Source organism: Tamandua tetradactyla, chromosome 6, assembly GCF_023851605.1.
Source record: "Tamandua tetradactyla isolate mTamTet1 chromosome 6, mTamTet1.pri, whole genome shotgun sequence".
In the NCBI taxonomy this organism is placed as follows: domain Eukaryota; kingdom Metazoa; phylum Chordata; class Mammalia; order Pilosa; family Myrmecophagidae; genus Tamandua; species Tamandua tetradactyla.
The window spans coordinates 56,220,278-56,245,818 of record NC_135332.1 but is presented as its reverse complement, the minus strand read 5'-3'; the positions used below and the strand labels follow the sequence as shown (position 1 = coordinate 56,245,818).

The following is a 25,541-nucleotide window of genomic DNA, read 5'->3' as shown; positions in this document are numbered from 1 at the left end:
ATATAGGATTAAAGGACCTCTTTCTCACTCTGTGCTCTCAGTGTTTCAGTTGTTCAAATGAGCTATACAGATAGGTTGAATTAGATTATGCATCACAGGAAATTTCAGTTCCAGATCAAATAAACCTTTCTTCCATTGTTCTCAAAGAGTGTATGTGGTTCTAACATATAGACACTGTCTTCCTTACCCCCTTATGTTCTGAATTACTTTAACCCCAACCTGTTCAGCTTCGTTCTTATCTCTAAATATCAGGTTACATATATGAAACAGCCTCTTAAAATCCAGAAATAATAATCACCATTATGGACTTGATGTGTCTGCTCTAAAAGCTTACAGTCTAGGCCTGTGTTTTCTTAGAAGCATTTTCTGTAGGTGACCATACCATTGATGTCTTTTTGTTCCTGACTTTTTTTATCTCACCAAATAGCCCACATGTTCATTCACATTGTTGCATGCCTCAGGACAGTGTTCCTTTTTGTAGCAGCACAGCCTTTGTTCATAAGTATACACCATCGTTGACTATTCTACTTCTCCGTCGGTGCATCCTTCAGCCATCTGCATTCACCATGCATCATGTAGAGGGCCCAAGGTCCACAGTCCATCAACATTCTCAATTTTAGATAATTTCATTATTCCCAAGAGACAGAAAGCCAGTAAACACACCCTCACCAAGTAGGAGATCTAAACCTCCTCTTAACTCTTGTCCCTCACCCCATTATTGACCTCTGCTGTTGCTGTGGTAGTGCTGATGGTTTCCTTTTGAACACAGCTCATAGCATGCAATATCAGTTTTCCAACTGTACCCTGGACTTAAACACTCCTTATACAAAAATAATCATGTCTTTGAAGTAATTCTTAAAAGAACTCATTCATATTTCTAGTGTGAGTCAGTGGAAAACGTAGGTCTCTACAACCCCTTTCAATCTTGTTCATCTTCAATATGGTAATATTACTTCTAGACCCACTAGAGAATCACCTTCGCTCCTATCTATTCCCTTACATGAGAGTTCAACCTCATTACCTATGGTTCACCCATCTCTAGCTTCTTGTATCTCTAAGTTCCCTGTATTCTATTTTATAAGTCTCTGATTATACCTTTATGGTGGTCATAAAAGTGAAATCATACAATATCTGTCCTTCTGCGTCAAAGTTATTACTGAAAAGGTGTTTCTTGATTCCACCATCTTATCTTTTTTATTTTATTGTGAGATCTATATATTCTTTTCCTTCTATCTCTTTGTATTCTTTAAATTACCCCTAGTGGTAATTTAAACCCTTAGAAGCGTTTAATTTTGAGGAATTCCCATTTATCTATTTTTTCATTTGTTGCTTGGGCTTTAGTGTAAAATTTCGGAAGTTATTTCCTATTACTAAGTCTTGAAGATGTTTCCTTACATATTCTTCTAGAAGCTTTATGGTGCTAGTTCTTATATAGGTGTTGATCCACTTTGAGTCAGTTTTTGTGTAGGGTGTAAGATATGGGTCCTCTTTCATTCTCTTGGCTATTGATATCCAGTTCCTCCATGCCCAATTATTGAAAAGACTATTTTGTCCCAATTCAGAGGAATTGGAGGTGTTGTCAAAAATCGGTTGACCATAGATTTGGTGGTCTGTTTCTGCACGCTCAATTCGATTCCGTTGGTCAGTGCTTCTGACTTTGTGCCAGTACCATGCTGTTTTGACCACTGTGGCTTTGTAATCGGCTTTAAAGTCAGGGAGTGTTAATCCTCCTACTTCATTCTTCTTTTGTAGGATGCTTTTAGCTTTTCGTGGTCTCTTTCCCTTCCAGATGAATTTGATAGTTAGCTTTACCCAGTCTTCAAAGTAGGTTGTTGGAATTTAGATTGGTACTGTGTTGAATTTGTATATCAATTTGGGGAGAATTGACACCTTAGCTCTATTTAGCCTTCCTGTCCATGAGCAGGGAATGTCTTTCCACCTATTTAGATCGCCTTTGAATTCTTTTAATACTGTTATGTAGTTTTCTGTGTACAAGTCCTTTACGCCCCTAGTTAAATTCATTCCTAAGTATTTGATTCTTTTAGTTGCTATTTTGAGTGGAATTTTTTCCTTAACTGACTCCTCAGCTAGCTCATGCTTGTGTATAGAAATGTTACTGTTTTTTGCACATTAATTTTATATCCTGCCATCTTGCTGAATTTGTTTATTAGCTCAGGTTACTTTGCTGTAGATTTCTCAGGATCTTCCTTTACAGTGTGGATGTCTTTTATTTCTTTGTCCTACCTGATTGCTCTAGCTAGAACTTCTAGCACAGTGTTGCATAATAGTAGTGATAGTGGGCATCCTTGTCTTGTACCTGATTAGGGGCAAGGCTTTCAGTCTCTCTACATTGAGTACAATGTTGGCTGTTGGTTTTTATATATTCCCTTTATCATATTGAGGTAGTTACCTTTGATTCCTATGTTTTGAAGTGTTTTTATCAGAAAAAGATGCTGAATTTTTTCGAATGCTTTTTCAATCAATGAAGGTGATCATGTGATTTTTCCCTTTTGATTTGTTAATGTACTGTATTATATTAATTGATTTTCTTGCGTTGAGCCATCCTTGCATTTCTAGTATAAACCCCCTTGGTCATGGTGTATAATTCCTTTAATGTGCTGTTGGGTGTATCTGCTATTATTTAATGAGAATTTTTGCATCTGTGTTCATTAGGGAGATTAGCCTGTAGTTTTCCTGTCTTATAGTATCTTTACCAGGCTTGGGTATTAAAATGATACTAGCTTCATAAAATGAGTTAGGTAGAATTCCTTTTTCCTCAATTTTTTTGAAAAATTTGAGTAAGATTGGTTTTAGATCTTTCTGGAATGTTTGATAAAATTCCCCTGTGAAGCCATCTGGGCCTGGGCTTTTCTTCATAGGAAGATTTTTGATGACTGATTTAATCTCTTTACTTGTGATTGGTTTGTTGAGATCTTCTGTTTCTTCCTGAGTCAGTGTCACTTGTTTGTGTGTCTCCAGGAATTAGTCCATTTCATCTAAGTTGTCTGTTTTGTTGGCGCCTCTTATGATTTCTTTTATTTCTTCAGGTTCTGTGGTAATGTACCCGTTTTCATTTCTGATTTTGTTTATTTGCATCCTCTCTCTTTTTTTCTTTGACAGGCTTCTTAGTGGCACATCTGTTTTATTGATTTTCTCAAAGAACCAACTTTTGGTTTTATTGATTCTTTCTATTGTTCTTTTGTTCTCCCATTCATTTATCCCTGCTTTAATCTTTGTTATTTCTCTTCCCCTATTTGCTTTGGTGTTAGTTTGCTGTTCTTTCTCAAGTTCCTCCAGGTTTGCTGTTAAGTCCTCATTTTTTGCTCTTTCCTGTTTTTTAATATAGACATTTAGGGCAATAACTTTCCCTCCCTGCACAGCCTTTGCCACATCCCATAAGTTCTAATAAGTTGTTTCATTCATCTCCAGGTAGCTGCTGATTTCTCTAGCAATTTCTTTTTTGGTCCACTGGTTCTTTAAGAGTGTGTTATTTAATCTCCGTGTGTTTGTGATTGTTCTCATTCTTTGGTGGTTCTTGAGATCCGGCTCCATCCCATTGTGATCAGAGAAAGTGCTTTGAATAATTTAAATATTTTTAAATTTATAAAGACGTGTTTTGTGCCCCAGTTTATGATCTATCCTGTGGAATGTTACCACTGCCTTCTCTCCTCCTGGGTGCTAGTTGAGTAGCCTGAACTCAGTCTTTTTTTTTATTATTATTAATTAAAAGAAAAAATTAACTAACACAACATTTAGAAATCATTCCATTCTACATATGCAATCAGTAATTCTTAATATCATCACATAGATGTGTGAACATCATTTCTTAGTACATTTGCATCGATTTAGGAAAAGAACTAGCAAAACAACAGAAAAAGATATAGAATGATAATATAGAGAAAAAAATAAAAATAATAAAAATAAAAAATAAAAATATATATAAAAAAGGAAAAAAAACAAAAAACACAAACAAAAAACTATAGCTCAGATGCAGCTTCATTCAGTGTTTTAACATAATTACATTACAATTAGATAGTATTATGCAGTCCATTTTTGAGTTTTTGTATCTAGTTCTGTTGCACAGTCTGTAACCCTTCAGCTCCAATTACCCATTGCTTTACTCTGTTTGTAACTCCTGATGGTCTCTGTTACCAATGACATATTCCAAGTTTATTCTCTAATGTCGGTTCACATCAGTGAGACCATACAGTATTTGTCCTTTAGTTTTTGGCTAGTCTCACTCAGAATAATGTTCTCTAGGTCCATCCATGTTATTACATGCTTCATAAGTTTATTCTGTCTTAAAGCTGCATAATATTCCATCATATGTATATACCACAGTTTGTTTAGCCATTCGTCTGTTGATGGACATTTTGGCTGTTTCCATCTCTTTGCAATTGTAAATAATGCTGCTATAAACATTGGTGTGCAAATGTCCGTTTGTGTCTTTGCCCTTAAGTCCTCTGAGTAGATACCTAGCAAAGGTATTGCTGGGTCATATGGCAATTCTATATTCAGGTTTTTGAGGTCACACCAAACTGCCTTCCACAGTGGTTGCACCATTTGACATTTGCAATTGTAAATGGGATTCGTTTCTTGATTTCCCCCTCAGCTTGTTCATTACTAGTGTATAGAAATGCTACAGATTTTTGAATGTTGATCTTGTAACCTGCTACTTTGCTGTACTCATTTATAAGCTCTAGTAGTTTTGTTGTGGATTTTTCCGGGTTTTCGACGTATAGTATCATATCGTCTGCAAACAGTGATAGTTTTACTTCTTCCTTTCCAATTTTGATGCCTTGTATTTCTTTTTCTTGTCTAATTGCTCTGGCTAGAACTTCCAACACAATGTTGAATAATAGTGGTGATAGTGGACATCCTTGTCTTGTTCCTGATCTTAGGGGGAAAGTTTTCAGTTTTTCCCCATTGAGGATGATATTAGCTGTGGGTTTTTCATATATTCCCTCTATCATTTTAAGGAAGTTCCCTTGTATTCCTATCTTTTGAAGTGTTTTCAACAGGAAAGGATGTTGAATCTTGTCAAATGCCTTCTCTGCATCAATTGAGATGATCATGTGCTTTTTCTGCTTTGATTTGTTGATAATGGTGTACTACATTAATTGATTTTCTTATGTTGAACCATCCTTGCATACCTGGGATGAATCCTACTTGGTCATGATGTATAATTCTTTTAATGTGTTGCTGGATTCGATTTGCTAGAATTTTGTTGAGGATTTTTGCATCTATATTCATTAGAGAGATTGGTCTGTAGTTTTCTTTTTTTGTAATATCTTTGTCTGGTTTTGGTATGAGGGTGATGTTGGCTTCATAGAATGAATTAGGTAGCTTTCCCTCCACTTCGATTTTTTTGAAGAGTTTGAGGAGAGTTGGTACTAATTCTTTCTGGAGTGTTTGGTGGATTTCACATGTGAAGCTGTCTGGTCCTGGACTTTTCTTTTTAGGAAGCTTTTCAATGACTGATGATTCAATTTCTTTACTTGTGATTGGTTTGTTGAGGTCATCTAATTCTTCTTGAGTCAAAGTTGGTTGTTCATGTCTTTCCAGGAACCCATCCATTTCATCTAAATTGTTGTATTTATTGGCGTAAAGTTGTTGATAGTATCCTGTTATTACCTCCTTTTTTTCTGTGAGGTCAGTGGTTATGTCTCCTCTTCCGTTTCTGATCTTATTTATTTGCATCCTCTCTCTTCTTCTTTTTGTCAGTCTTGCTAAGGGCCCATCAATCTTATTGATTTTCTCATAGAACCCGCTTCTGGTCTTACTGATTTTCTCTATTGTTTTCATGTTTTCAATTTCATTTATTTGTGCTCTAATCTTTGTTATTTCTTTCCTTTTGCTTGCTTTGGGGTTAGTTTGCTGTTCTTTCTCCAGTTCTTCCAAGTGGACAGTTAATTCCTGAATTTTTGCCTTTTCTTCTTTTCGGATATAGGCATTTAGGGCAATAAATTTCCCTCTTAGCACTGCCTTTGCTGCGTCCCATAGGTTTTGATATGTTGTGTTTTCGTTTTCATTCGCCTCGAGATATTTACTAATTTCTCTTGCAATTTCTTCCTTGACCCACTCGTTGTTTAAGAGTGTGTTGTTGAGCCTCCACATATTTGTGAATTTTCTGGCACTCCGCCTATTATTGATTTCCAACTTCATTCCTTTATGATCTGAGAAAGTGTTGTGTATGATTTCAGTCTTTTTAAATTTGTTAAGTCTTGCTTTGTGACCGAGCATATGGTGTATCTTTGAGAATGATCCATGAGCACTTGAGAAAAAGGTGTATCCTGCTGTTGTGGGTTGCAATGTCCTATAAATGTCTGTTAAGTCTTGCTCATTTATTGTAATATTCAAATTCTCTATTTCTTTATTGATCCTCTGTCTAGATGTTCTGTCCATTGATGAGAGGGGCCAATTGAAGTCTCCAACTATTATGGTAGATGTGTCTATTTCCCTTTTCAGTGATTGCAGTGTATTCCTCACGTATTTTGGGGCATTCTGGTTCGGTGCATAAATATTTATGATTGTTATGTCTTCTTGTTTAATTGTTCCTTTTATTAGTAGATAGTATCCTTCTTTGTCTCTTTTAGCTGTTTTACATTTGAAGTCTAATTTGTTGGATATTAGTATAGCTACTCCTGCTCTTTTCTGGTTGTTATTTGCAGGAAATATCTTTTCCCAACCTTTCACTTTCAACCTATGTTTATCTTTGGGTCTAATTTGTGTTTCCTGTAGACAGCATATAGAAGGATCCTGTTTTTTAATCCATTCTGCCAGTCTGTGTCTTTTGATTGGGGATTCATTCCATTAACATTTAGTGTTATTACTGTTTGGATAATATTTTCCTCTACCATTTTACCTTTTATATTATATATATCATATCTGATTTTCCTTCTTTCTACACTCTTCTCCATACCCCTCTCTTCTGTCTTTTCATATCTGACTCTAGTGCTCCCTTTAGTATTTCTTGCAGAGCTGGTCTCTTGGTCACAAATTCTCTCAGTGACTTTTTGTCTATAAATGTTTTAATTTCTCCCTCATTTTTGAAGGACAATTTTGCTGGATGTAGAAGTCTTGGTTGGCAGTTTTTCTCTTTTAGTAATTTAAATATATCATCCCACTGTCTTCTAGCTTCCGTGGTTTCTGCTGAGAAATCTACACATAGTCTTATTGGGTTTCCCTTGTATGTGACAGATTGTTTTTCTCTTGCTGCTTTCAAGAGCCTCTCTTTCTCTTTGACCTCTGACATTCTAACTAGTAAGTGTCTTGGAGAACGCCTATTTGGGTCTGTTCTCTTTGGGGTGCGCTGCACTTCTTGGATCTGTAATTTTAGGTCTTTCATAAGAGTTGGGAAATTTTCAGTGATAATTTCTTCCATTAGTTTTTCTCCTCCTTTTCCCTTCTCTTCTCCTTCTGGGACACCCACATCATGTATCTTTTTGCCCTTCATTTTATCATTCAATTCCCTGATCCCCTGCTCAAATTTTTCCATTCTTTTCCGTATAGTTTCTGTTTCTTTTTGAAATTCAGATGTTCCGTCCTCCAATTCACTAATTCTATCTTCTGTCTCTTTAAATCTACCATTGTAGGTTTCCATTGTTTTTTCCATCTTTTCTAGTTTGTCCTTCAATCCCATAAGTTCTGTGATTTGTTTTTTCAGACTTTCCATTCCTTCTTTTTGTTCAGCCCATGCCTTCTTCACGTCCTCCCTCAATTTATTGATTTGGTTTTTGAAGAGGTTTTCCATTTCTGTTCGTATATTCAGCATTAGTTGTCTCAGCTCGTGTATCTCATTTGAGTTATTGGTTTGTTCCTTTGACTGGGCCATATCTTCAATTTTCTGGTGTGATCCATTATTTTTTGCTGGCGTCTGGGCATTTAATCAGATTTCCCTGGGTGTGGGACCCAGCAGGTTTAAAGAGTTTCCTGTAAAGTCTCTGGGCTCTGTTTTTCTTATCCTGCCCAGTATGTGGTACTCGTCTGTCTGCGGGTCCCACCAGTAAAAGATGCTGTGGCTCCTTTAACTTTGGAAAACTCTCGCTGTGGGGGAGGGTCGCCTGCTGTCGCGGCTTGGGGGAGTGCTGATCCAAATCTCACAACCGGCCTGGGAAGCCACGCGTGGGGGGGGGGACCCGGGTGCCGCGGCTTGGGGGGGTGACGATCCAAAGTTCCCCGCTGGCCCGGGAAGCCACGTGTGTGGAAGGGGTTCCGGTCACCGGCCTCCACGGCTTGGGGGACCTCCGATCCAAATCTCCCAGCCGGCCCAGGAAGCTGCACGTGGGGGGGACGTCGGCCGCCGTGGCTTGTGGGGGTGCTGATCCAAAGCTCCCAGCCGGCCCGGGAAACCACGCGTGGGGGATGGGCGCCGGGCGCCAAGGCTTGAGGGACCGCCGATCCAAATCTCCCAGCTGGCCCGGGAAGGAGAGAGGGAGGGGCTCTGGCCACCCGCTGCCACAGCCCCGGGAAGCGTGCGCCTCTCCTGGACCTCACCGCAGCGGATTCTCTTAGCCGGTTCAGCCGTTCCAGAATGGGGTACGCTGTGTTTCTGTTGTCTGTCGTGGCTCTGGGAGCTGTTCTGTACTGTTTCTATTTCTTTAGTAGCTGTTCTGGAGGAGGAACTAAGACCCGCACGTTTACTAAGCTGCCATCTTCTCCGGAAGTGAACTTAGTCTTATTTGATTTCCCTTGTATTTAGTAGATTGTTTTTCTTTTGCCACTTTCAGAATTTTCTGCTTCTCTTCAACATTAACAGACTGATCAGTATGTGCCTTTGGGAAGGCCTGTTTGGATTTATTCTGTTTGGAATTCTTTGAGTTTCTTTAACTTGTGTGTTTTTGTCCTTTATGAGGATCGGGAATTTTCCCCCCATGTATCCTCACTACTCTTCCTAGCCCTCTCCTCTCCTCTCCTTCTGGAACACCAGTTGATTCTTATATTTGTGCGCTTTGTTCTGTCTGTCATTTCCTGGAGTTCCCATTTTTTCCGTCTTTTTTGCCTTGTCCTGTTTTGAGTCTTCGAAGTCAATTATACTGTCCTCTATATCACTTATTCTTTTTTCTGTCTCTTCACATCTGGTATTGTGTGCCTCTAGTATGTTTTTTTTTTTTTAAAGAGAGAGGGAGGAAAGGAAGGAAAGACAGAGAAGGAAGGAAGGATGGAAGGAAGAAAGGGAAACATCTTTAAACATTTTCTTGTTTTATTATATTTTGTTTGTTTGTTTGTTTTTTACATGGGCTGGGGCCGGGAATTGAACCGGGGTCCTCCGGCATGGCAGGCAAGCACTCTTGCCCGCTGAGCCACCGCGGCCCGCCACTAGTATGTTTTTTATTTGGTCAGCAGAGTCTTTAATCTCAGTGATATCTGCTATTTTTGTATTTATTTATTTAAATTCCTCTTTGTGCTCTTCTACTGTCTTCCTGATCTCCTTTATGTCATTTGCTATCCTGCTTATTTTATTAAGCAGAGTTGTATGGACATCTTTGATTAGTTGTTCCAACATCTGTGTCTCCTCAGGTGTTCTAATTTGGTCATTAGACAGGACTATATCTGTCTGCGTTGTGATATGCTTAGTGATCTTCCATTGTCTTCGTCGCATATAGATATCTTGACTGATTTATTTTGGCAGTTGATTTCTTTCAGTAGTCTAAGGCTTTGTGTTTCCAGGATGGTTGTACAGCACGGAGCAGGGCATGGGGTAGAACACTCAACATGGTGATTTGTTTTAGGGCAGGTATGGACGCAGGTTGGGGATATTATGCTGGTGCTTGTGAATGTGGGTGCCCAGTGCCAGGGAGGATGTATGTGTGTGGGTACACCAGTCTGGGGGGTGTAACCCTGGTGTGCACTGGTCTAAGGCATGGAACACTTTGTGTGCCTGTGTAGAGCTGTGGCACCCAGTCAGTGTCACGTGGATTGGGGGCAGATGTGAACTGGCTGTGCAGGTCAGCATTTAATCAGAGCTGGGAAGTGAGGCTGAGGGTTGTGTGCATGTGTGCTTCTAGGACTGCTCTAACATTTAGTTCCCAGTGGTGAATGATGTGATTGGGGATCCATGTGCGTCAGCCTGGGAGTGCTGTAAATGGATGTGCTGAGCTCAGGGAGGGCGGGGTGAGGCTGTGTGACAGTAGGGGGAGGAGTAGGCTAGGTATGAAGGTTAGTGCCTGCAACCTTTATGTGCTGATAACAGCCTGCACAGATTAGGGAGGGGGAGGTAGTGCTTGGGAGGGGTGTAGGAGAGGTGGGTTGGGCTTTACTTGGGATGGGGGTGTGGGGCAGGCACGTGCACTGGTGGCTGGTGGAGTGGGGGCGTCTGGAGTGCAGGGAATGGGCGTGTGTGAGGTGGTTCAGGTGCGTGGGTGTGCGGTGAGTCACAGGTCACGCAGCTGCTCCAGTGAGGGTAGCGGGCTTACTTCCTAGTCCCGTGTACCCGTCCATGCACTCCCTCATGATCTGCTGCTCTGCACCTCCATGCCAGGCTCTGCCGCTCCACGCCTCGGGTTCCAGCCCTCTGGGTCTTAGTTCCTCATCCTCTGCGTCTTAGTTCCTCATCCTCTGCAACCAGGGCTGCCCCATCTCCCAGGTCAGCCGCACTCCGGAATTGCTGCCTCAGTCGCCCTCCTATCCCTTCTCTAACTTTCCTGTGGAGCAGGGCTAATCTCATGCGACTCTAGTTGGCGGTCTTCCCAGAAGTCTTCTAAATAAAGTGTTTTTAAACAGAAATAAACCTAAAACAGAGTTATGTATTGAGCCCTTGATGAATATGTTGCGTGACCAGAGGTTCACAGGAATCAATTTGTACCACGCTTTACTTTTTCTATTCATCAGTTGAGAGATATTTGAATTATTTCCACTTTTTGGCTATTAATGAATAATGTGACTCTGAATATTCATGTACAGGTTTTTTGTTTTTTTTTTTACGCTGTATGTTGGATCACATTTCATTATTTTTCCATGTGAGTATCCTGTTATTGCAGCAGCATTTGTTGAATTTTCGTTTGTTTTTTCTTTTGTTTGCTTGTTTGTTTTTGGGAAGTGTGTGGGCCGGGAATTAAACCTGGGTCTCCCCCATTGCAGGTGAAAATTCTACCACTGAACCACGCATGCACTCCCTCATATTTGTTCACTTGTCTTCGACGTATAACCAGGGAGTGGAATTATTGGGTGATATGTAACTCTATATTTAACCTTTTGAGGAACTGCCAGGGTGTTTCCCAAAGTGGCTAAACCATTTTACATTTTCCCTAGCAATGTATGAGGGTTCCAGTTTCTTCACATCTTTGTCAACACTTGTTGTTTTCTCCTTTTTAAATAATAGTCATCCTAATAGATGTGCAGTGTTATCTCAATGTAGTTTTTTTCCCGTCATTTTTTAAATGCAGTTTTATTGACCTATAATCACATAACATGTAATTATCCAAAGTGTACAATCAGTGGTTCACCGTATCATCGCGTATTTGTGCTTTCATCCTTATGTCAATTTTAGAACATGAGCCTTTTCATAAATTCCATGATCTCTGTTGCTTTTCTCTTTGTTTACCTATCATTTCCCTGATTTCTTTTAGTTTTTTGTCCATGTTTTCCTTCACCTTTATCTTGTATGTTCCAGATCTGTTCCTCCTCATTGATTATTTCTAATGCTTCAGTTTTCTCCTTTGACTGGGCTACCATTTCCTGTTCTTTGACTGTTTTGTAACGTTTTGTTGAAACCTGGACATTTTGATATTTGTTGTATGTTATCACTGGAATTTAGACCCTTGAGGAATCTGTTCCTTAAGCTTGTATTCAGCTAGTGTTATGACAGTTTTCCTGAAATCCCAGAAGGTTACACCAAAAAAACACCTTTTCCAGTCTTTGCAGATTGACCTGTGTCAGTGCTGTTCTTCAGGGCTTATCTGCCGGTTGAGTTTAGAGATTAGTCTAGACCGAAGCATAAAGGCCTCCTTTCTGCTCAAACATCTTGCATCAGCTTGCATGTGTGGCTGTAGGGATTTATAGTTTACAGGGTTCCAAACTTTTCCTCTTTCCTAAGAAGCAGTTTCTTAACACTGTTAAGACCTAGAGCTAGCAGTCCCTTGCCCCAGGCAGCACAGCTTGAATGATTTCCCACAGCATTCTATAGGAGAGCTCAGTAGCTGTTTTCTATATGTGGAGTAAATTCTGGGGCAGTGAGTCTCTCAAACCACCACCAGACAGATTGGGCCAGACAAACATGCTCCCGGTATGTGCATGAGGGTTACTCTGATCTGTCTGATTCCGGGACCAGGGTATGACACTGGGATCATGGACCGGTTCAAGTCAAACTTTGGTAAGGGAGATGGGGAAAGGGATTAGCCTGAGTAGTAGAATATTCTACTGCTTTTTTTTTTTTTTTTTTTTTTGAGTTTTTAAAAAAATTGTATAATATAACATATATACAAAGCAAAGAAAAAAAAAGTAATAGTTTTCAAAGCATTCTTTAACAAGCAGTTACAGGACAGATTCCAGAGTTTGTCACAGGCTACCATGCCATCATCTCAGATTTTTCCCTCTAGCTGCTCCAGAACATTGGAGGTTAGAAGGAATAAATATTTTTTTATCATCATAATCTACTGTTTTTTCTTTTTTTTGAAAAATAGCATATATACAAAAAAGCAATAAATTTCAAAGCACAGCACAATAAGTGTTAGAACAGATTTCAGAGTTTGATGTGGGTTACAATTCCACAATTTTAGGTTTTTACTTCTAGCTGCTAAGATTCTGTTTTTAAGTGGCCATTTTCTTGATTCAGCACTTGCCCTGGTCTGCAGTCATCTAATTACTTTGTGTAGTTTTTAGAATAATGTTTCTGCCAGTGCTTGTTTGTTGTTCAGAGCTTCTGGTGAGAGAATGAAGCCCTTGAGCATCTCACATGGCCATCTTGATTGGGCAGGCTTTACTGATCCAGTTTCTTTTATCTTTGATGAAACTGATTTTGGTGATGGTTACACAACTCCTTACCCTACAGAGAGTGAGTGCAGGGCTGAAGCCTGAGGTTTCTCCTTCTCCTTTTGCTTGAAGAAGAATTTGGCTTCTTTGGATGTAGCATCCACTTCCTTAGTCACTCTTACTTCCTCACCAGCAAAATCGAACACCTTGGTGATTTTAACCTTTTCTATGTCTTTAGGTTTCTCTAGCTCTTCTGCTCTGACCAGCAATTTACTTGAACCCAACTCTTCAGTCTCTTCTCTCAGCTCCTATACTTGGAGACATTTTTTATTTTGGTCCCACATCATTGAGGAAGCTGGTCCAGAGTTCATTTTTCTTTTTTCTTGCATCCTCTGGCACAGTGCCTGTTTTTCTACTCTGCAACTGTGTCTTCCTCCTCGCTGTTACTTCCTGCAGGTTCTGCCCTGGAATCCTCCTCTGCAACTGTGTCTTCCTCCTCACTGCTACTTCCTGCAGGTTCTGCCCTGGAATCCTCCTCTTCTAATGAGAGGCCTCTTTGCTTTCTCTTTCTGGCAGGAATGCTCTGAGATTTTCTTTTTTCCCTTTGGGTTTCTGTGTCTGCTCTTCACCATCCACTTCATCTTCCTAACCTAATTGATTTACATTGTCTTCACTATACTCTCCACCTGAAGACACATAATCCTCATCCTCCTCCAAGGTGGAGAAATCTTCAGAGTCAGTTTCCTCCATGTGCCTGCCACCCACCCCACAGGACCACAACAGCCTCCCCAGTAGCAAAGAGCAAGGGAGAACTGATTCTCAATGAGAGTGGCAACCTCTCATTGTGGTTCTGACTTGCATTTTCCTAATGACTGATGATGCTGGACATCTTTTTATGTTTATTGTCCATTCATACATCTTCTTTCGAGAAATGTTTGTTCAAATCCTTCACCCATTTTTAAATTGGGTTGTCTTTTTGTGTCAGTTATAGAAGTTCTTTATATATTCTAGATCTAAGTACCTTATTAGACATATCATTTGCAAAATTTAGTTCTGATGCTGTCATTTCATTTCTTTGATGGTGTTCTTTGAAGCACAAAAGTATTTTTTGTTGTGATGAAGTCCATTTTATCTTCTTTTGTTTCTTGTGCTTTTGGTTTTGTATCTAAGAAACTGTTTCCTAATCAAGGCCACAAAGATTTGATTCTGTGTTTTCTTCAAAAAAGATTGGACTAAATAAAAAGGTAAAAAAAAATTGTATGTTTAATCACAAGGATAGAAGAGACTGTGAGAAGAAATATTTGCATGAGTGCAGTTGTTTAAAATATATTTTGTGGCTATATGATTTTTAAATCCTAAACCTAGCATAACATTTGGAAAGTAAAACCACGTGTAAGCATTTTTACTTAAAACTAGATTACATTCAAAGACTTGGTTCTTAACACCAATAGTAAAAATTTTTCACTAGGGTTTTTGTTATTGCTGTTGTTGTTTAGGGAGTAAATTCTCGAAATCCTCGAAGACCGCCACCTAGTTCTGTAAACACAGGAGGTATCACAGAGATCATGGCAGAAGGAGGTGAATTAGAATTTGTCAAAAGGATCATCCATGACAGTTTACAACTTAAAAAAAGATTGAGGTAAGTCAATTATTATAACATGGTAATATTTCCCCCTTTTTTCTCCCTCTGTGCAATTCTAAAAGAAACTAAGTCACACAAAGGAAAGGTAATCACAGTGGTCTGAAGAATAAACAGATAGAGATGGAAAAGGTATTAGATCCTATAGTCTGCAGTGACCTTGTTTCTAAGGCTGATCTCATGCCTTTAATTTATTTGCATTTCTTGGAATCATTTTTACTATATGGGCGCAAAGAAAAATACCATATGGTTGTATTGCTCCTATTAGTATGGTATTGTGATGGAATAAAACTGATTCAAATACGGCTTTTGATTAGAAAACAGATGGGTTCAGATCTATCCCATCAACCAGAATAAATGTGTTGTCTAGTCCTGAAAGCAGTTTATGTTCTTGGAATCGGTCTCCCAGACACTGACAAATGTGAGGACATTGAGGTATCAAGAACTTAATGAAGAGAAACTGAGATCTCTAACCAGTTCAAGACTAGGGTTAAGGATTTTCCTTTTTAAAAGCTAATTATTTTTGGACAACACACCTGTCATTAAGTACTATTTGTCTCGCCTGACTTCTTACCCCGCCTGTGTGGGTGAAATGATGGATAATATGGTAGTTCAAAACTAAGGAGACTTCCAACCCTAGTATTTAGCTTTGGGAAATAGGGGAGGTTTTTTTTTTCTTCCTTTTTCCTTGTGAATTTACAGATGTTTAAAGCTGCTTATTTTAGCAAAGGACAATTCCGGAGTCAACAGAACATCCTGATTTATTACATGTGAGTTCAGTTAAAAATGTGTGGATAGCAATTTGGTTATTGGATTCTGATTCTCAGAAGAGTTACGCATCATTGAAACCATAGGCCAATACATTCTTACTTTAAGTTGATTTCTTCACAGGCATATTAGGGTATGTTGAAGAAGAAATAGAATTAAGTTATACTGATCGTTTAAAAGAATCTGAGTAAGTAAACTTAAAGAAGATAACAGAGCCACTGAAACTTATGTTAAGAGGTCACCTAGGCCATGAGTATTACGGTATGTCAGCTTTTGAGGGGACTGGAGTCAATCAGGAAAATTGGAACTGTTTCTTTATAGAGGGCACTTCTAGTCTACTATACATTTGAAGTTGTTTTGGGGGTGCTTTTTTTTAAGTGAATTTTTTTTTATTAATTTTTAAATTTTTAATAAATGTAACAACAAACATAGACATTCTTATTTATGATCATTCCATTCTACATATATAATCAGTAATTCACAATGTCATCATGTAGTTGCATATTCATCATCATGATCATTTCTTAGAACATTTGCATTAATTCAGAAAAAGAAATAAAAAGACACAGAAAAAAATTCATACATACCATACCGCTTACCCCTCCCTTTCATTGAACACTAGCATTTCAATCTGTTAAATTTATTTTAACATTTGTTCCCCTTATTATTCATTTTTATTCTTTATGTTTTACTTGTCTGTTGATAAGGTAGATAAAAGGAGCATCAGACACAAGGTTTTCACAATCACACAGTCACATTGTGAAAGCTATATCATTATACAATCATCTTCAAGAAACATAGCTACTGGAACACAGCTCTACATTTTCAGGCATTTCCCTCCAGCCTCTCCATTACACCTTGACTGACAAAGTGATATATATTTAATGTGTAGGAATAACCTCCAGAATAACCTCTCAACTCTGTTTGGAATCTCTAGGCATTGACACTTTATTTTGTCTCATTTCGCTCTTTCCCCTTTTGATCAAGAAGATTTTCTCAATCCCTTGATGCTGAGTCCCAGCTCATTCTAGTCCATACACGATACACAACCAGTGCCCCACAACACAACCACACAGCTTTGTACCCATCACCATGAACACCCTTCAAACATCTGCATCACTCCAGAAAAAGAAATAAAAAGAAAAAAAGCCATACATTCTATACCCCTCACTACCCCCTACATCACTGACCACCAGCGCCTCAGTCCACCTGAACTACTCCACCCTTCATCCCCCCTACAATCCATTCACTTTCTATCCATATTTCTTCACTCATCTATTCATACCTTGGACAAAATGAACACCAGACACAAATCTTCCACAACCACACAGCCACACTGCAAAAACTACACCACTATTCAATCGTCTTCAAGAGTCAAGGCCACTGGAACACATCTCAGCAGCCTCACACACCTCTCTCCAGCACTCTAATACACCACAAACTAAAAAGGGATACCCATATAGTGCACAAGAACATCTCCCAGGACAGTTTCTCGACCCTGCCTGAAATTGCTCAGGCATTGGAACTCCATCCTGTCTCATCTCTCTTCTCCCCATCCTGGCCAAGGAGGCCCTCCCAATCCGATGATGCCAGTGAATCCCAGGAGCTCTGTCCCATGCAGCCAAGGAGACCTCTAATTGGGAAGATTCTTCATCATGTCATAAAACCCAAAAGCCAGAGAAGAAAAAATTGATACAGTAAAAGTGCAACTGTCTGGAACCTAACCATTATCATAAAAAAGGAAAAAACGTAAGGGTAAATTGGGGAAAATATTGGGATAACAGAAAATTCCTGTTTCCTTAATATCCAGGAACTATTTAAAATAACAGTTGCATCCAAAAGTGCATAAAATTGGCCAAGAACTTTGAAGTAGTCACAGAAAAATAAATACGATAGGACTATCCAACACTGAAAAAATATTCACCCTTATTCATAATAAAAAAACTGCAAATTCCATTTTAAGGAATGGCAGTTTTACCTAATAAATTGGCAGAATGTTTGATCATAAACTTGTTGCTGAGGGTGTAAAGTGCTCCCACATTAGCATGAATTATATGAAATCACAGTATTTGACCTTTTTTGGCCTACAAAAGCTGCCCTTTCATGTGGTTCAAGCAATTATGTTGTTGGTTGGAGTGCAAACTGGACAGTCGCTCTAGAGGGCAATTTGGCAATAGTGATCACAGTAAGCATATTCTGAACATTTATTATACAAATACATATGAAGTAAAAAATAATAAAAGAGTATTAATTACTTGCAGGGATATTTTTGATAGCAAAATCACAGGAGGGACAACCAAACTACGAACATTCTCCAATGCCATAATGACATATGAAGCAGTTCTTTCTGTACCAATTTGAGAGTGAATCCAATTTCTTGTACATGAAAAAAAGAAGGTGCAAAACAGTATATATTGTATACTATCATTTGTGTTTGAAGAAGTAGGGTGGAGGCGCTAGGGTGTCTGAGATAGATAGACACACACATATGGAGAGTATTTCTGGAAAAAAAAATCAAGTTGTCTCTGGAGGAGGAACTGAGTGATTCATGGGTAAGGGTAGAAGGAGATGTACCTTTTGTAAGAATACTTTTTTGTATCGTTTGAATTTTGTGTCATGCATGTATTAACTTTTTTTTTTTTTTTGTAAGTCCCTCTTTCCTCTTGGCACAGACAGATTTTGACCTAAGTTATAATCATTTGAAGATAAACATGTGCCTTAGTCCTAGTTTCCTAGGGCTGTCATAACAAATTACTGCAAACTGGGTGGTTTAAACAACGTAAATTTATTTTCTCACAGTTCTGGAGGCTAGACGTTCGAAATCTGGGTGTCAACAGGGTTAATTCCTTCTGCAGATTTTGAGGGAGAATCTGTTCTATGCCTCCACACTTCTGGCAGTTGCTGGCAATCCTCAGCAATTCTTGACTTGTAGAAACATCACTTCAGTCTCTGTTTCTGTCTTCACATGGTGTTCTCCCTGGGTGTCTGTGTCCAAATTTCCCTTTTTTTATAAAGACACTAGTCATGTTGGATTTGGGATCCACCCTAATCCAGTTAAGAACCTTACCTTAACTTGATTGATCTCTGAAGACCCTATTTCCAAATAAGTTCGCATTCAGAGGTTCCAGGTGAACATAAATTGGGGGTGGTGGTGGGAGAACGCTACTCAACCCAGTATGACATGCCGGGAGCTGCTCTTATATGGTATCTGCTGCCCACCCCTGAGATGTTAATAGTTTGGTGGGCAACATGTAGAAACTAATGAGGACCTTTTCAGTAGGACAGAACTTCATTATCTAAGGAAATAAATTACATTAGAACAGGTCATGCAAAGTGAGAGGTGGTGGTGGAGGCAGGTGGATGGAAAGTTTCTGACCTTAGCTGGGGCCATCTTGGTTCCAGTCCCAATAATCATTTCCAAAATGTGACCCTGGGTCCTGGAAAAGAATTATATATAAATGTCAAGCTGAGTATTAAAACATTTATTACCCGGTGGGCTATGGTGGCTCAGCAGGCAGAGTTCTTGCCTGCCATGCCAAGGACCTGGGTTTGATTCCCGGTACCTGCCCATGCAAAAAAAAAGGGTAAAAACATTTATTACCACCAAGATTAATATCCGTACTGCATTTCTATTAAGGGTAAAGAGATCGTGAAACATCTTCTTGCACAGCGTCACTGCTACAAAAATTATACCTGTGGAGGAAAACATTTTCAGCGTGAGGCTCTTTGGCTTGTGGAAATTTAACCATGGAAGGGTGTGTAGCATTGAGCCCAGTCCCCTAGAATGCCAGTCCCATTGATTGAAAAGCTCACCAGGCAGAGTCCAGGTGATTCTGATAAAATGAACAGGTTCAAAGAAACTCCTTCCCTTACTGTGGCTCTTAATGAGTCGAAAGTGAATTGGGGTTGGGGGTGGGGGTGTCAACCTGCCCAGAAGGTATTTCCTCCTTTGAATTAAGATCATGAAGGGTCCCTCATACTGCTTGTGGAAATGTAAAATGGTGCTCTCACTTGGGAAAACAGTCTGGCAGTTCTTCAAAAGGTTAATACCATATGACCCAGAAATTCCATCTGTAGGTATATATCCAAGGAAAATGAAAACATAGATCTTCATAAAACTTGTTCACAAATGTTCATAGGGATATTATTCATAATAGCCCATTTGTCCATCAATGATGAATAGATAAATAAATTGTGGTATATCCATATGGTGGAATACTATTTGGCAGTAAAAAGGGATGAAGTTTTGGCACATGCTATAACTTGGATGAACCTTGAAAATATTTTGCTAAGTGAAGGAAGCCAGTTATAAAGGACCACATAATATATGATTCCATTTATATGAATTATCTGGAATAGAAAAATCTGAAAGTCTATAGAGACACAAAGTAAACTAATGGTTGCTTAGGGCTAGGGTCAGGCTAGGGGATTGGAAGGTGATGGCTAGTGGTTTCCTTTTGGTGTAATAACAATATTCTAAAATTCTGATGATGGTTGCATACTCTGAATATACTACAAGCCAATGAATTGTGTACTTTAAAAGGGTAAATTGTATGAAATGTGAATTGTATCTCAATAGAATTATTAACAAAAAAATAAAAACAAAACAAAAAATCAGGTCATGGAGGATTCTTGCTCCGATAGGGTGGGAGCCTGGTCAGGTTGGGGCAACTGACAAGCCATAAGATGTACTTCCAGAGGTGCTTTTGGCCTCCTTCTTCCCTTGTAGGTGTCATTAACTCAAGGAGGACAGTGTGGCCAAGCTAGCCCTCTCTCAGGACTCAGCTTCAGAATGTTAGCTCCTTGATGTGGGGCTCCTATATGAGGTGGAGTCTTCATTGTTCATATATAGTATGTGATCTGCACCATACTTGAAAATAGAAAACATAACCATTCTCCTCCAAATAATGAAACATCCAGACTTTTCCAAAATGCATTTCACAGCCATACCTTATGGGTTCCTCAGCTCCACCCCAACCCCACCCCCAGCTCTGTGACCTGCATGGGCATAGTGGAAAGAGCACTGGACTGGAGATCAGAAGACTTGGGTACAAGTTCTTATTTTGCCTCATGCTTGTGTTCTGCTCTCAAACACCCAAAGTAATGGCATAGCCACAGTCACAACAACATGTGAAAGAATTGGCGTTATTACCATTTTACAATGAGCAAAGGTAAGTCATCCAGCTGAGCGAGCTCTTGATGTGTGTTTTTTAATTCATTTTTAGGCCAATATTCTTTCCACTAGCTTCCCTACATGACTTCAGATAACTTGGTTGACTCTCCACATCTTACTTTCCTCATCTTAAAATGAGAGCAGTTGAGAGGTGTCGGATATCTAAGTTTCTTTCAAACTCAAATGTTCTATTATTTTCTGATTATCCTCTATTTTCTCATATTTATCTCTCTCTGCTCTTGATTCTATTCCTTCACATGAGAAGAACTTTGCTACTGTGAGCAATATTCCCCAACGGTCTTTTTCACACTGAAGTCTCCAAACAAATTGATCAGTTTACATAACAGCACACAGACTGAAAGTAACTTGAAAATTTCCTCCAAGTATTTCCTAGGTGTTTTCCTTATTGCTTGAGGTGAGATAAAATAGTCTCATCTTTGCCTGTTACTCGACTATGTGCCTACTATGTGCCTTACAACTGATGTTTTGCTCTGGCCAAGTTGGACTTGGCCTAATATAATTAATGTTTAACTTTTCAAAGTAAAGCAGATGGATAGATAGAGAGTTGAGATGAACAGCTGGGTAGATGAATGGGTGACTGATATCTGTATGAATGGATGAATAGATGAGTGGATGGGTGAGTGTTTAAGTGGATGGGCAGAAGGAGATGAAGGAATGGATGGATGGGTAGATAAATGGATAGGTAGATGGTGTATGGTGGTTTGAAAGGATGTATGAACCCTAGAAAAGCTATGTTTTAATCTTAATCCCATTTTGTAAGGGCAGCCTTTTCTTCTAATCTGTATTCAGTACTGTATGTTTGAAACTTTAATTACATTATCTTCCTGGAGATGTGACTCAGTCAAGAGTGGTTGTTAAACTGGATTAGGTGGAAACATGTCTCCACCCATTCCAGTTGGGTCTTGATTGATTTTACTGGGATCCTTTAAAAGAAGCACTTTGGAAAAAGCTAGAAAATAACAAGGGAGATTCAGAGAGAGCAGAGAAGAATGACAGAGCTACAAGGAAAGCCACAGGAGAGAACACTGCAGAACCAAGAAGCAGAGAGTCCACCAGCCAGCGACCTTTGAAGATGAAGGAGGAAAACGCCTCCCGAGGAGCTGGAGAGAAAGCTAGCAGATGATGCCATGTTCACCATGTGCCCTTTAAGCCCAGAGAGAAACTCTGACTGTGTTCACCATGTGCCTTTCCACTTGAGAGAGAAATCCTGAACTTCATCGGCCTTCTTGAACCAAGGTATCTTTCCCTGGATGTCTTAGATTGAACATTTCTATAGACTTGCTTTAATTGACATTTTATCAGCCTTAGAACTGTAAGCTAGCAACTTACTAAATTCCCCTTTTTAAAAGCCATTCTAGGTGGGCCACCGTGGCTCAGCAGGCAAACTTCTCGCCTGCCATGCCAGAGACCCTGGTTTGATTCCAGTGCCTGTCCATATTAAAAAAAAAAAAAAAAAGCCATTGCATTTCTGGTATATTGCATTCCAGCAGCTAGAAAACTAGAACAGATGGATACGTAGATAGGTAGATAAGCAGTTGGATGCCAAGAAGAGAGTTGAGCATCTCCATCAGGAAACGGACATAGAAAGGCAGGCCTGGGAACAGGCTGAGGTGGCCTCCTTGAGCTCTTAGATCCAACCGGTTGAAGAGGAGCTGGACCACAGTCAGCTCCTTACATTATTGTAAGTGCTGACTTTTATAATGTAAGTCAGCACTTACATTATAAAAGAGTAAGCCCTTTCAGTTTCCTTGTCAATAAAATTGGAATAGTAGCATTTGTTGGTTGTTAAGAGTGAAATTACATATGTTGTATGCTTGTAGACTAAGAAATGCTGTATGACTATTCAATAATAGTTGGGAAAGGGGTAGAGAAAGGGCAGAACAAAGATTTGGTCTCAGAGGTCTCACCATATTAGTCACTTCTGATGAGAAATAATAATAATTTTCCCTAAGTACCTTAAAGCTGAAAACCTCAACAGTACTTTTTTCTTCTTCTTTTTTTCTTAGGCTAACTCCTAGAATCACTCTTCTGGATTAGCTGGTGCTTTGTATAGTGCAGTAAGGTTTCTCTCAGTGGAGTCTTTCCCTGAGCTGCATTTGTTTCTCAGTGAAGCTGGCCTATACCTCTTCGCCTCCTCTTTGGAGAGAGCAATATGTGTTATGCTGGAAAACTACTTTCCAGAAATCAGTAAGGGATTAGATTGCTATTTAGAGCTATGGGATTATTTGGAATGTTTTACAAATGGTTGCTACAACAACATATAAAAGGGGATAATTACATAATGTATGCAAAATGTAAAAAAGATGCTTTTAAAGACCTTTGCATTGTGCTCACATTCCGTTAAATATTGTTCCCAAAGGTACTCGGCCTCTAGCCCAACTGGAAGAGGCAGAGACAGTTTGGTAAAAAAGACGTGGGGCCAGGAGTTGGTGGGTGGATGAGTGTGGGGATATACCATGAGAAGAGAAAACAGCCTTCCAGTTAAAGGTCAGCTGTCTGCTTGAAGGTCAGCTTCGGGCAGGCTGGCCTCAGGCAGAGTCAGGAGCAGTGGCAGGGCGGGACTGGGGTACTCTACATCTCATTCAGGTCAAGCAGAGTCTGGTCCAGCATTCTTTGTGTACAGAGGTGCCCCTTTTTGGCGCATTTCAGTTTATCTTCCAAATCAGCTGTCTTTTCAAACTTGGCTACCAATTTCTTAGCAAACTTGGCCTGGGTCTTTGCCTCCTTGAGTTTATCAGTAAGAATCTTTCTCTTTTCTTCATATTTGCCTTCTTTTTGAGTGTGCTTTTCTTCAGCAGCACTTAGACACTTCAGGTGCTGGTCAGTCAGTCCCATCTGCTCATCCATCTCTCAGCAGTGGAACTCTGCCTCATTCCTCATTGTGTTCCAAGTCCCCTTCAGTAATCACCAACTTATGAACTACCTCCTCGTACTTCCGATCATCCTTTTCTGTGATGTGCTTAGCTTCTTTGATTTGTATTTCCTGGAGTTCCATCTTTTCCGCATCTTTTAAAGCCCAGTTTTCAATAACCTTCATACCTCTTTGGCTCTCATCAACGGCTTTCTCTGCTTCTTCCAGCTTTTGCAGGGCAGTGGCCAGGAGCCCCTGACTGTGGTTGAGCTCCTCTTCAACCGGTTGGATCTAAGAGCTCAAGGAGGCCACCTCAGCCTGTTCCCAGGCCTGCCTTTCTTTGTCCGTTTCCTGATGGAGATGCTCAACTCTCTTCTCGGCATCATTGGCCTGCTGCTGTAGGACCTGGATCTTTCACTTCACTGCCTCAGTCGTGGTGATGCTGGCTGTGGTGCCTACCTAACAGCTGCTTGTGCTCGGCTTCCTTCCTCCTCTGCTCGGCTTTACAGCTGCCTTGCCTTTATTTTTAACCTAACTTTCCTGTCATTCCTGTGTTTCCTTGTGGCTTATAGTCTGCATATCAGCGTCTTAAGTAGCTTCACAACAGTCCATAATTAACTAATTCCTTAACCCCACATTTAGAGGTCTTCATTTTTTCACTGTAACAAAAAATGTCCCACCATCTTTTATTTGATTTTTGAGCCATCATAAATCTGTTTGTTATGGATGGCCATCTTTGTCCTTTGATTTTATCTTTGATTGGGATCCAAAGTAGGGTTGTGAATCTTCGGTGTTTTTAGAAAGAACTGAACCACTCAACTCCCTGTGCAGATCTAGAGGGTAAAGGTTTATTGGAGGACAGATGGCATACCAGAATAGCATTTTTACAGTTATGATCCAAAGAATCTTCCTAGTTATGAGCACCACAGGAAGTGGATGCTGGTATTTTGATTTTTCCTTCTTGCTGGGGTAGGAAGAAGGATGAGGGAATCAAGAACCCTGAAAAACATAAAGGACTACTTTGGTTTGTTTGGTTTGTTTGTTTTTTTTAATTTTTTATTAATTAAAAAAAATTACAAGAAACACAAACATTCCCAACACATACACTCAGCAATTCACAATATCATCACATAGTTGCATATTCATCATCATTATCATTTCCCAGAACATTAGCATCAATTCAGAAAAAGAAATAAAAAGACAACAGAAAAATATAACAAACAGAAAAAAAAAATTTTACAGGCCATACCCCTTACTGATCCCTTTCATTGATCACTAGCATTTCAAACTAAATCTATTTTAACATTTATTCCCCCGATTATTTATTTTTATTCCATATGTTCCTCTCATCTGTTGACAAGGTAGATAAAAGGAGCATCAGACACAAGGTTTTCACAATCACACAGTCACATTGTGAAAGCTGTATCATTATACAATCATCTTCAAGAAACATGGCTACTGGAACACAGCTCTACATTTTCAGGCAGTTCCCTCCAGCCTCTCCATTACATCTTGGATAACAAGGTGATATCTACTTAATGCATAAGAATAACCTCCAGGATAACCTCTTGGCACTGTTTGGAATCTCTCAGCCATTGCCACTTTGTCTCATTCCACTCTTCCCCCTTTTGGTCGAGAAGGTTTTCTCAATCCCTTGATGCTGGGTCTCAGCTCATTCTAGAGTTTTTCTCAATCCCTTGATGCTGAATCTTAGCTCATTCTGGGATTTCTGTCCCACGCTGCCAGGAAGATCCACAGCCCTGGGAGTCATGTCCCACGTAGATGGAGAGGGTGGTGAGTCTGCTTGCTGTGTTGGCTGGAGAGAGAGGCCACATCTGAGCAACAAAAGAGGTTCTCTTGGGGATGACTCTTAGGCTTAATTTTAAGTAGGCTTGACCTATCCCCTGTGGGGTTAAGTTTCATATGAACAAACCCCAAGACTAGGGGCTCAGCCTATAGCTTTGGGTGTCCACACTGCTTGTGAGAATATCAAGAATTCTACTTGGGAAAGTTGAGTTTTCCCCCATTCTCACCATTCCCCAAAGGGGACTTTGCAAATGCTTTTCCACTCACTGATCAAATCACCCTGGGATTCATCAGGGCATCACTTGGACAAACCAACAAAATCTCATGTTCTATACAAAGTTCCATGTACTTAAGGTGTTCAGTCAACTATCTAC

General features: G+C 39.6%; 2 protein-coding genes and 1 pseudogene across 3 annotated transcripts in view; 1 reads left to right on the top strand and 2 right to left on the bottom strand.

Moving 5' to 3' along the window:
• METTL16 (methyltransferase 16, RNA N6-adenosine) overlaps positions 1–25,541 on the top strand; it is a 178,668-nt gene that overhangs the window by 66,034 nt on the left and 87,093 nt on the right. For both annotated transcript variants that reach the window (XM_077165533.1, XM_077165532.1), the window contains exon 6: positions 14,406–14,548. In XM_077165533.1, coding sequence (XP_077021648.1) covers positions 14,406–14,548 — 143 coding nt within the window. The remainder of the gene's footprint in view (positions 1–14,405; positions 14,549–25,541) is intronic.
• On the bottom strand, positions 12,978–13,681 carry LOC143685653 (craniofacial development protein 1 pseudogene; annotated as a pseudogene).
• LOC143688016 (tropomyosin-like) lies at positions 23,082–23,547 on the bottom strand. The gene is given in 2 exon segments (XM_077165535.1): positions 23,082–23,382; positions 23,384–23,547. Coding segments are annotated over 2 exon segments (465 nt in total).